The 12,786-nt window shown below is 37.5% G+C and overlaps 1 protein-coding gene across 1 annotated transcript; it reads left to right on the plus strand.

The window, feature by feature from the left end:
- Positions 1–3,505: 3,505 nt before the first annotated feature.
- On the plus strand, positions 3,506–10,273 carry LOC139735652 (mRNA turnover protein 4 homolog). The gene is made up of 7 exons (XM_071646403.1): positions 3,506–3,616; positions 4,550–4,608; positions 5,928–6,031; positions 6,648–6,797; positions 7,713–7,864; positions 9,010–9,086; positions 9,873–10,273. The coding sequence occupies exons 1-7, from the start codon at positions 3,589–3,591 to the stop codon at positions 10,029–10,031; spliced, it is 729 nt and encodes a 242-aa protein (XP_071502504.1). The 5' UTR covers positions 3,506–3,588; the 3' UTR covers positions 10,032–10,273.
- The last annotated feature ends 2,513 nt before the right edge of the window (positions 10,274–12,786 follow it).

The raw sequence follows: 12,786 nt of genomic DNA on the forward strand, positions 1-12,786 counted from the left end.
GTTGCATGACAAAATATGAAATATGATGTCTACAATCAAGTACTGCTAAAATATACACATAGAGTGCAGTGTCGTAACAAAAAGGGAACACTAGATCTCAACAAATTATTTTGTTTGAAACTAATATAAAACAATTATATTTAAATTATCTTATGATATTTTGACTGTAAGGAAAACAAATTATATATCAAATCGCCATTTTTTCAAGTGTGCAGGTAACTTATTTCTTTTCTTGGCTATCAAATATTCTAGGTCCTGTCGTTTTTTCACAAATACTTAAAATAAAGCATAACTTGGGAGATTATTCTTAAATTTACATATGTAAATATGATACTTTATCAGTTCAATTTCCAAATTTTTTTTTCAATATTAGTGACATTTATTTGAACATCATTTTGGGAAATTTTGGAAAGGAGGGCTAGCCAAATAGGAATAACCTTTTCACACTCACAAAATAAGTGGACCATTGTTTCCTCACTTTTATCACAAAAACACAATTAGGTGAATCCTTAGATTAAATCTTAAAAAGGAAATCATTTAGTGCAATAGCTTTATGAATATTCTTGAAATAGAATTATCTCAATTTAGTATCAATGGTGAAAAAATATTGTTCTATGAACATTTTCCCAATTAATGGTCACCGGTATGAGTAAACATTTATCCCAGTAGGCATATCTTTTGTCAGGAGTGTGCGATCCCAGTAATAAGTTGTATGTATTCTTAGGGGCTTTTTAAAAACTCAATAGTTTATATACAATTGAGTATCTGAATATAAGAATGACCCAAGTCCATGGAAGACCATTTCGAGTAAACTTAAAAAAAAAAAACTTAATATCTTTTTTATTTGTCCAATAACATTCTATTTAACTGTAATGGAAAGGCAACATTGTATATACAAATTAGAACATATATTATTATGACAATTAACATTTACACTAATTTTGGAGAGGCCATTTTGTGTGATGGACTTGGGTCATTCTTTGAATCATATGGACTTGGGTCTTTCTTTGAATCATATACATGATATTCTGCTATAGAGATGAGAGAAGGACGAGAGAGGGCGCTATAATATGAATATAAGAATGACCCAAGTCCTTTATTCTTACATTCATATAAGATTTAACTCATTCATTTCAGGCACTTCCGGGGGTAATTAGGCTTTATCATTTACACACAAGATGAGTCCATGCATAAGCTACAATTTCCCATGTCAAACTGAATTTGGCCAAAAACTGGACTTGGGTCGTTTTTATATTCAGGTTTTCAACTGTTTCATGAACACCAACAATATCAGGGTCAAAATTCTCCATCCACTCTTCTGGAATGTTTCTAACTACAAATTATATTTCCTTCTGTCTGTTTCTGGGACTCCAAAATCTAACACAAGCTCTTCAAAGAGTTTATGACCTACAAGAGGTGGATTGAATAAATCTGACAATGTTAACACATTCTTATCATACCACACCGGATAATTAAGGTACTGTTTAGATTTTGAACGAATGAATTTGTTACACCACAAAAATTGACATCCACTCAAATGTGAAAATTTGTTACCAAAAAATGCAATTGCGGCTTCCTCTCTAAATAGATACCACATTCTCAATGCTTCAGATAATCGTATATTACCAAGACAACTTAAAACACTCTCAGGAGCATGAGATTTCCACAGAATTTGGACATCTTGGTTAATTTTTTTAAAGAAAGCTACTTCAGTATTTTTCCATGGGGCATCAAAATTCTCATCTAGTAGGTGTTTTACCCATGTACCATTATTTGAGCACATGCAAAAGAAAAAGGGTCAATCATTCTAAGACCTGCCTGGGTATATCATTACACATTGTCTTTCGTTGAACTCTATCATTACCACCATTCCAAATAGATTTAAGAAATAATTTATTTAATTCTTTAAAAAACACTTTGTGTAATTTGACCGAAAGAACGGAGAAAGATGAATTAACTGCGGCAAAATAAGAGTTTTTATAACACAGACGCTGCCAATTAGAGAAAGATTTCTAGTTCGCCTATTTGCAAAACATAAGTTAAACCAGGTGCGGTGACAGTCTGATTTCCAGGCAGATGGTCCTAGACACTCTCAAGATTTATTTGCCAGTCCCCTTCTTTGGAAGTTTTTAAGAAACATCTCAAAATCTGAGTATAGGGGGTTCCAGGGTTCCGGGACACCCCCCCCCCCCCCCCCGTTTCCCAGCAGAAAAAAAAATGGGGAAATAAAAAGAAAAAAAGAGTGGCGGCACCCCCCCCCCCCCGCCAGCGGCACTGTACCAATGTACCAGGCAACCGTTCTAAACCTTTTTTCTTTCTTTCTTGCTGCTTGTTAGCTGACTAGACCTGGACGTGGCACCAGAAATATTTTTGCGCCCCGAATATTGAACATAAACTTGAACTAAAATATCCACTCTTTCTAATTATTCTGAATCCTCCCATACAAATCCTAGTTACTGGCCTAAAACATATCCCGAAAAGTCCTCGGCAAATCGGTTCATAGCAGTATATAGATGGTTTAGAAATTAATAAATGTATGCACTGCCCTTCTAATGATCTCTTATTCCACACTTTAGATCACAGAGATAGACATCAATTCATGTTCATTTAATCGACTGATCTCTATCAAAAGTATACTTAGAGAAAATTGTGGGTTTAACCACGTACGGGTCAGGTGCATAAGTTCTAAGCTATACTATCAAATTTACTTCATTTGAATTTTGTAAAATGTTATTTTTCTGATGGGTTGGGTACAGAATGGTTGGTTTTGTTAATGGCCATACGAAGAGTAGCGACAAATGCCAACTGGCAAATCAATTAGCAACGGAAAGATAAATCCCCCTAAATTTGTAAAGTTTTCATGTCCGGAGCCTTTGCTAAGATATTCAAAGGGATGGTACAGTTTCGGTTGAGATGGGACTTCTGGTTTCCAACTTCTTTTTTATGCTTTTGGCAGAAAGAAATACCTCTTATGAAATATAGAAATGCATATTTATAATAATTCATAAGGGAATTCAAAGTCTTTTGATGAAAATTGGTTTTAAAATGGCTTAGATATGCTTTGTTTTTGGATACAAGAGTATCTCAACCATTTCAAAACTTATTTTCATCAAATAAACTTTGAATTTCTCTTAGAGTAGATGCTCTGTAACATTTCATAAAGTGGTTTCTAAATATCTCGCAAATTGTTAATGGCTGAATCATCACCTCAACCAATACTGTAAATTAAACCAAATATCACGTGGGATAATTAGTTGCGAGTGTGTGTCCATGGGCGACAATAGATGCATCCTTATGTTTGAAATTGTGCACATGATGATAAGATATCATTATCTTTACATTATTTCAGTAACTGTTCTAAATCCAAAGCCCATCTCAAATCCTCCGAAATGCAAAACAGACAGAATCGTACTCGTGAATGGGCAATGTCTCCCTCTTACGTCTAGTCTGTATACTGGTGAAAAAAGAGCAATGATTGCAACAACAAGTGTGTAGTTCGCGTACACGTGTGTGGCGAATTGATCGACAGTGCGACTTCAAGATTGACTGTATTTTCTCTGTGAAAGACATTTGAACCAATCAGACAAAATGCCCAAGTCAAAACGAGACAAGAAAAGTAAGTGAATGCTATCGTTTATTTGCTCAATAGAATTAACCACATTTGGCACTCACAATCATGTGTGAAGCTGGAATGGAAAGAACAGTGATGATACTAGTTGTAGCCCCATGCACTAGATATGGTGTAAGTTGTATGACATGATAACTACTATGAAGCCGGTAGGTGCATTTAATATATTTATGTGCATGTGATGTTTACTGATGTGTGTCCGAGTGTGGGCTGTCAATTATTATACCAGCTCAGTTTATGTCAGAATCTGCAATTTGTATGTCTTTGTTTGTCTGTGTTTTTTATTTACATTCGAGTCATTCATACATACCGTAGTTATGCATAAACTCGGCCACTTGTTATGTTATGAGGGCGCTGAGGGCTGAGTTTATACCAGCTGGACTGAGATTACCCATAAATATGGTACTGAATTTATGCACTGCTAGCAGATAAGTAAATCATTAGAAAGAGGCAATGTCCATCTTTGTTATGTGGTTGACATTTGTATGGCAAGGTTGAATAAAAACGTTCTGCCCACTTTTGTCAAAAATACCAAAATACAAATTACAATGTAGTGACTTTGTACTTTTGTAACAAAAGAACACTTAATCCCATTCTCCAGGGAATGATATGTAGTGTGTTACCATTTGACAGAAGTCATTATCACGTGTCATTGATGATTAATTCTGTCATTTGAAATTGAGTTCTGGCTAAATCCATGGATGTCAGTGGAAAGCTGCTGTTCAGTTTCCATATTCATGTAGAAGGGAGAGTTCTCTGTACATATACCTTTTGTGTGTGAGTGCTATAGCCATAAAGGGACACTTTCTATGAGAGAAAATAAAAAACCATGCAACGGTAGCATCAAATTATATCCTTTTTTCTGTGGTGTAATTGCTGTTTACTAATTTTTCTTTTCATGTTTAACTTCTTTTGTTTTAGTTTCATTAACAAGAACAAAGAAAAAGGGACTGGAGACCAAGCAGAGCCTTATAGAAGAGGTAACTTTGATTTTGAATGTGCTCTGATTGTTGTTACATCACTTTCTGTTTCATGTCATTTCTTATTATAGAATGGGTAGCGAGAATCCTGCGATCTGATTGGTCGAGAGCTATGTGTTGATTTTTACTGGCCGCACGCTGAGTCACAGTGGTAAACATGTTATCGCGCACTTAGCAAGAGTACGCATACTTGTAACAAAGGTTCGCGCACTAAAGCAAGCGTTCGCGCACTCAGCTTGGCAATGCGTCCAGTAAAAACTGATGCATGGCTGGCCATGCATCCAGTAAAAACGGTAAGCACGGGTATGCATGCCCGTTACGGCAAGCCAAAAGGGAATGCATCTAGTAATTTTGTCATCGGGTAACACGATAGAAAAATGCTTTTTTGACAAGAAAATTACCCATTATATAAATCAGATGACGCACATGTCTTTTCGTGCGTCAGTCGGAATATAGTGTGCATGCGGTAACTATGGAATTTAGCCTAAACCCACTCAGCTTCGCCTCGTGGGTTAAGCATTCCATAGTTACCTTATGCACACAATTCCGTCTGACGCACTCAGACCTGTGCGTCATTTGTAAACTGGTGGTGATGAAAAAACTACATGTATATAGGCCTATATTTTGCAGCTGTGCTGTGTGGTGTTGTAAATGACTACCAGTATTTAGTATGAGAAATAGTGTAAGAATGACATCAGTGGGGGGAATCAAAATGATTATAGTAAAAACACATATACTAACCAAAGATGCAATGTTGCACTCAGGAACGCATGTAGTTGTTGTGCCTTAATGCTTACTGGATGATTGTTAAGGTGCTAAATGTTACCTTTGCATTAATGCAACAGTCAAATCATGTAAGATCCGGTATAATGAGTATATTTAAGATCAAGCACTTGAAGTTTGATGATTGATTTTGAAATCAATTCTGTCATTTCATTTTGGAACAGATCTCCAGACTGAATGAAATTACCTGAGTCAATTTCCCACAAACTACCAGTAGATGATGAGTCCTTATATGAAACATGTTTCTCCATTGCTTTCTCTATCTTTATCTTTCAGAAAATAAATATAATCTGTTCGTAACATTGAAGGAATTCCCACTACAAAACTTGTATGGTACTCTTCATCTGCATATTATTATCTTCATGTTTCATTTGATCTGTGTATCCTATCTATAGATGAAGAGGAAATTTATAAACATTGTAATGAAATTGCAACAGATTTTGATTATCTTGTTTGATGTACATATGAAAATCAGTCACTGCATGTGAATATTTGTCTAAATAATTGAACAATTGATGTATTCATTTATTTTTCAGATCAGGGATTGTGTAGACAAATATGCCAGGATCTTTGTGTTTTCAGTAGAAAACATGAGGAACAGCAAGATCAAAGATGTGAGGAACAGCTGGAAACACAGCAGGTATGTAATGAGCGAAGCAAGCAACAATGCCTACACATAGTAGTTGTTGCTGTTGTGGTATCATGATTATGTGAGCACCTGGCTTGTCATACTTTGTTCTTTCCTATCACACTGCTCCTACCCTGTGATCTGCTGATACTACCATACTCACTGCTTGCACGGACCTACAGATCCACACTGGCTCTACTCACCAATTGATCATAGTACTACACAACTGTTGGGTTCAACTCTGTTCATTTAGGTGGTATCCACCCCCAAACAATTCCACCATACAGTGGAAATGAGTTTACAAGGAACTTATTCCAGAAGCATTCTCATCAATTGTACAGATAATGAAATTGTAGCCTATGTACACCAATTCGGTTTCGATGACCTGTACCCCTTGCACTGCTAGTGGCATTATATCGGTTGCTGTGACTGGGGACTAATGATGAACAATCTGTGGTGTTACTGTAGGATTTCATAATGTTAGATTTTAATGAAAAAAAAAGAAGAATTCTTTATATCAAGGAAAGAATGATAGTGCCTAATCAACTTCTCTGACTTTGAGATATTCGTCCTCGCTTATGTTATGTTGTATCTTTAAGATTATCATTAGATTTGTTTTTGTCTTCAGATTTTTCTTTGGCAAGAACAAAGTGATGATGGTAGCCCTGGGCAAGAGTTCGCAAGACGAATACCGGGACAATCTTCACAGAATCAGCAGGAAGCTGCTGGGCAATGTGGGATTGCTCTTCACCAACCAGACGAAAGACGAGGTCGTAAGGTGAGAAATATGCTTCAGCCCTCCGCATGAGGTCCCGCTATGTGGAACATGTGTGCCATATATAGCAGCTCCCTCTCCTCCCCCCTCAAAAAAAAAAAAAAAATAGCAGAAGATCAGAAATGATTACATGAAGACTATGTAGATTGTATGTGTGTTTGGGTGCATTTAAATCGAACTTTTCTGGGTAGAAACATGGCTTTGAAACCGTGTTTTGTGGTTTTAAGTTTGCCATAAATGGTAGTCGTAATTACAAACACGGTTTTGAAACATGGTATTGAAATGCACTGTGGAGGTGCAATTCAAAACACTAGAAGCAAGGTTTTGAAAGTCTTAAACGCAACTGTGATTTTAAACACAGCTTATATTGTGTCATAGTTGCGCGCTCCCTGTTTGACCAATCAAACTGCAAACTGCACATGATAAAATGCACTATGGCACAGTCTTAGATTCAGCACACCGTGCCGCCACGACACGTACACGCACGAGCAACGCACACCCACGCACAAAAACACTGCATATCGTGCTGAAAAACCAGAAAGCAACACAACAACAACAACAAAACCAGAGTGAGCCAGAAACGCACTCGGGATAAACTCTTATAAATGCTTCTCTGTCAGACCATGTTTCAAAACCATGTTCTGTGGTATGCAAAATCTTATGATGCAGCCTTAGCCTAACTTGGAATCTAGTGAGAAATCTGTCTGAAGTGGTTTAGGTTCTTTACCAATCAAGTCTTGGAGCAAAGTTGTAAAGCAAGCACATGTAATGTCCACCACCATGCATACAACCTCTTCACCAATAGGGATATGAATATTGTTCCACATAAGAATATTTGCCCCTCTTACAAACCTTCTCAGAATTCTTGTGTTTTGAACGTTTATTATGATTGATGTATCTGAAACTTTTCACTTGTAGCTACTTTGAGACATATTCAGAAGCCGACTATGCACGATCTGGCAATGAGGCCACAGAGACGGTAGTGTTAGCGGAGGGCGCCCTCGAGGACTTCCAGCACTCCATGGAGCCGCAGCTTCGCCAGCTAGGTCTCCCCACAGCCCTCAGGAAAGGTGGGTGTACTGTTTGGTCATAGCACGCCCCTCTCCCTTCAACATGTAGACTGCTTGTAAGACTACTGGTTGTCATCACTTAAAGGTCTTGTTTACCTTTGGCAGCAGTGATTTAAAACATTTTCAAGATATGACATTTAATGCATATGTGTAGGTCTGTTGTACCACAAAACATCCAATCGTATAAAATTTTCGCAATAAAGCCTAAAATATAAGGAGATATCTGTATTTTTCTCAATACACCGAAATTGTAGATGGTTTAGTCTTGGAATCATTTTTATTATAACTATTGTTCACATTTTGTATATTGTAACAATACTTAACATCGATTTTACCGATTCAAATTTTTACAGTGGTTGTTTCTATTCCTAACTCACATTTTAGAACTATTTTAAAGCACTAATGCTGGGTTTTTGTTTCATCTGCAAATGGTAAATTATGCCTTTAAGTGTGTACATTGACAGCCTTTCTGTAGCATTGGCTGAGTGGTTAAAGGCATTCTTGCTCTTACTTTCACTACTATATGCACCGTATGTTTACAGAGTCTAATTTTTCATGAATCATGACTTCCCGACAAGTACACAAGTGGTTAGATAGTGGAGTATTGTAGTGAACACAGAAATATATGTCGCATTCTTGCATACTTGTCGGGATCGCAGTTAATGTTTTCGCATGTTGTCAAATTTGCAAATAGCACCCAACTCATGAAATTTGCAAAAATAAAAACCCTGAGAAATATATGGCATATAAGGTATCACCCTTACTCATATGACAAATCATATTACCATTTCTCCTCTTCCTAGTCCCGATACAATCACAGTTACTACCACTACAATATTTTATTTCTTCCACAGTTGTTGCAAATATTACTGCAATCACCCCTTCATAGACTACCAATCACTTTTATTGATACCACCAACAATATTTATTCTGCTGTTACTACAGCCATGACCACAAACAATGACTGCTGTCATTGATTGTAATCTAACATGAACAGTTCTTCATTTTACTGAATAGTTGGCTGACTGCATAGAATCAGTAAACAATGGTCACAAGTATTTGGAACAAAATGTATGTGGTAGCGATGGTGAGATACTGTTTGTACGTGGTGTAATGGTTGCGTGTCATTTTTTCTAATTGTACAGGTGTCATCCACCTCACGTGTGAACACACAGTATGCAAACTTGGAGACACACTGACACCGGAACAGGCCAGGATATTGGTGAGTAAACTCCAAATACCATGTGTTCATACTGGTGACAAGACATTTACTAGTGCGATTTTCTCCAAGGACTTAGGATTAGGGTTAGGGTGGTGGTAGGGTTTTAGGTTTAGTTTTATGTGATGGTTAGGATTAGGGTTGGGGTTATTCTTGTGGGTAGAATTTATGTTTGGCTTAGCGTGCAGATATTTCATGGGAGCAATTGTCACTGGAGCAAATGTCAAAGAACTGTTCATACCAACTGGTAAGAATGGTGATGTGAGGATCAAAGGGATGATGGTTCAAAATCAAATTCAGTGTTGTGATAGCTATACTAATTGATGAGAAAGTAATATGAAAACTGAAATAGCAATAATATGAGTATGTGATTTTCTCCACATTGCATTACAAAGTTTCATCATTTGTTTTTTCATGTATTTTCAGAACTGATGATGAAAGTTGGACTATTCTTATGTTTGTTTCCTTAATTGCCTGTTTTACAGTGGATAAAATTGTACTTGTGAAAGGGGGAAAAAATGGACATACTTCATTATTTTCTGTTTACATGGGTTACCCATCTCTCTTTAACAATGCAGCTTATCCAACCCTATATTCTTGACTACTAATTGGAAAATACTATTATCAATTTAAATACTTTGTGTTTTAAGTCAATGCTAAAATGAACGATTTTTCACTTGCACAGAATCATGTAGATGTATGCTCATCAATTAGTTCACAGAGTACCTGGTGACTTTATTTAGTTCTAACTCGCATTATCTTTGCTTTCCCCATGCTTTCTCACATCAGAAACTATTTGCAAGACCCATGGCAGAGTTCCGCATCAAGCTGGTGGCGTGTTGGTCGAACGACGGTTCATACGAGGACTTGAAAGTAATGGAGCCCAAGGGCAGGAGTGATGGGGATGATGATGATGACGATGATGAAAACATAGATGATGAGGACTAAGAAGCCACCAAGGGCAGGTCAGACTCCTGTACAGACTCATGGCTAGATGCCCACTTGTGACATTGATACAACGTGATTGATACGGAGACTGAATCCCGTGAGACATCCCACAAGTCCACTCGCAAGATGCTTAGCAGCCACCATCTGGTGTGTAACTTCCTCTACAGGTCCTGAAATTCTTAAGATCTGTGGTTGGTGAAGTCAAGCATTCTCTTGTGAAGAATGTTGGCATAGACTGTCAAGTGAAGGATTTTTTTTTTTGTGGACATGTTATTATAAAATCCTCTTATGCTGACGTGATTATACAAGTCCCAACTCATTATATACTTTGTTTTTATTTGTTATTTTACCCTGATATAACAAGGAACTTGGTTTCTAGGTCCTTGTTATAGTGAGGTTCCCCTCTACATTGCAGCCCACCAGAAAGAAAGTCATGAAAAGCAATACTGTAAAAGTGGATATTTTCGCATGAGTAAGTTTTTGCGCTCAGTCGGGTAAGATGAGTTCCGCATGTTTTTAATTCCATGGAATCAAGGCATCAACTACTGAAACATATGGCAAGCAAAAATATTTGTGTGCTTTTATTTTCGCACTCGTTTCTGGTTGCGCGAAGTGTGCAAAAATTTTAACACTGCGAAAATTTCCACTTTTACAGTACAGCACCAGCTTCCTTACCCTATTAATTTGTTACGATAATATGATTTGCTGTCAGTGTCATGTAAGTTAGAAATCACTTGGAAGAGAAAAGATTTGATTTGAAGCAGGTCTGATTGTACTTGTAGACCAAATATTGATTTAATATTTGCAAGGTTCTGATGCTGATTTAGAAAAGTTTCGGGATATTATTGCTACACAATCTCTCACTTTATTGGTGTTTTGCCTTTGTGTGTGAGTGCAGAAAATGGAGGCCCCTTTCATTGTGGCAAATGAGAGTGGTGTGCTCAAGATATAATGGTTCCATGGCATCTGCTCCTGCTGCAATAGCTCCCATGAAATATCTGCATGCTAAGCCAAACATAAATTCTACCTACAGGCATAACCCTAACCCTAAACCTAATCCTCACGTAAAACTAAACCTAAAACCCTATCACAACCCTAACCCTAGCCCGATGTCCTTGGAGAAAATAAGACCGGAGCAATTGCTGCAGGAGCAAATGTCGTGTCACCAGATGTAACGCAATGTCCTGAGCAAATTTCAAAGCAAACTATGAAACGAAAGAACATACATCATGTCCCAAGTTGTCCAAGATGGGGTCATTCTGTGCTATAAGGTACCTCATTGCTGCAGCAGATGCATTATGTTTTGTTCAGATAATTTTCGTCCACTCCATTCCATGTTGGCATCAGAAATGATATATTTCAGGGCCTGCTCTAGTCTAGCTTCCAAACCCGAGAAGGTAGGTCATGTTGAGGCACAGCTCAGAATTTCCTCTGAGTGACAATGGAACAAGTGCAGAGCAGATATCACCAGGCCCCCCTCCCCCTCCCCCTCCCCCCTCCCCCCTCCCCCTTCCCCTTCCCCCCTCCCCCCCCCCCTCCCCCCCCCCCCTCCCCCCAGGAAAAGAAAAAGAGGGACAGGCAAAGAGGTGATTGATAAGAGTCAGATTCAGAATTTGTATGCTTTGACAAAGGAAGTAAATATTCCTTTATAGAGGAACTTCAAGCAAATAATGCCCTTTATATCTTTGTATTTGTCTTATCCTACCACATGTAGAATCAATCTTTTAAGTAACCTTTGACTACTTTCTAGATCTTTCAGACATTGCAGAATTCCCCCCCCCCAAAAAAAAGGAAGTTGTCTTTTATCATCTACATCGTAGATATGTTGTTAAAGGCATAAATTTAGTTTATATCGATGATGATATCAAAAAGAAAATGGGTGTATTTGATTCAAAGAGACTCGGAGCCCCGAGTTTGTTAATGTGGAATGTAAATCTTTGCTGGAAGTGCAACACACATACCTCAAAATTGGTTTACCTTGTTGTTTTCCTTTTCTTTTTTATAAGAAACAGTTTTTTTTTGTTTTTTTTTGCCTTTTAATGTGCAAAAGTATATTGTTCTTGATGTATATGAAAGACATTGAAGAAAAAAAATTAAACTGAAAATATTCCGTTGAGGACATTTTACATGTTTATAAAATAAGGAACAGGATTTGAAACATTTAATTGATTTGAATTTGAATTGGATTGAATTGGTTTATCTTTACATGACCGCCAAAGGAGCATTGAATGTTTATAAACAAGCAACCTCTTGTGTGGACCAGGCAAATGAGGATAAAGTGCCTTTCCTAGGGCCACAACTGCCACAGCCAGAAACATTGTAATTGATAGTCCATGGTCTTCTTTCACTGGGCTGCATTAGCACCACAAACATGGGGAAGGCAGCCATTTGCCAAAGCTGTTAGTATGCCAAGTAAGATCATTTCATCAACAATCTATATGGTAATGACCCTCATGCGGCTCTTTTCAGCTCCTCTGTTCACTTCCAGATCTGCTCCTCTATATCAGCCAGACCCATACTTGCAGACCTCCCAACCATTTTGAATTTTGGAGGAAAGATTCTGAATTTTGACAATTCCTAGCTCCTTGATTCAACAGGAGTCTTGCAGTCGTAATAATTTTACTCACACACTCCTTTGGGAACTGCACTTTCTTTCCTATCTATGAACCAAATCAGCCCTAATTTCCAGTTGGAAAGTTTGAGAGGTCTTTACTTGTATAAGAATGACTGTGTAATGGACCTAAAATAAGTGATC

Source organism: Diadema antillarum, unplaced genomic scaffold (genome assembly GCF_040938485.1).
Source record: "Diadema antillarum isolate AM-2024a unplaced genomic scaffold, OU_Dant_1.0 seq00000589_RagTag, whole genome shotgun sequence".
In the NCBI taxonomy this organism is placed as follows: domain Eukaryota; kingdom Metazoa; phylum Echinodermata; class Echinoidea; order Diadematoida; family Diadematidae; genus Diadema; species Diadema antillarum.

Excerpts from the sequence above, each read along its gene's own strand:
- LOC139735652 (XM_071646403.1), top strand. The coding sequence starts at position 3,589 with ATGCCCAAGTCAAAACGAGACAAGAAAA. Across the intron at positions 3,617-4,549 it reads GTCAAAACGAGACAAGAAAA|TTTCATTAACAAGAACAAAG; the intron begins GTAAGTGAATGC and ends CTTTTGTTTTAG. Across the intron at positions 4,609-5,927 it reads AGCAGAGCCTTATAGAAGAG|ATCAGGGATTGTGTAGACAA; the intron begins GTAACTTTGATT and ends TTTATTTTTCAG.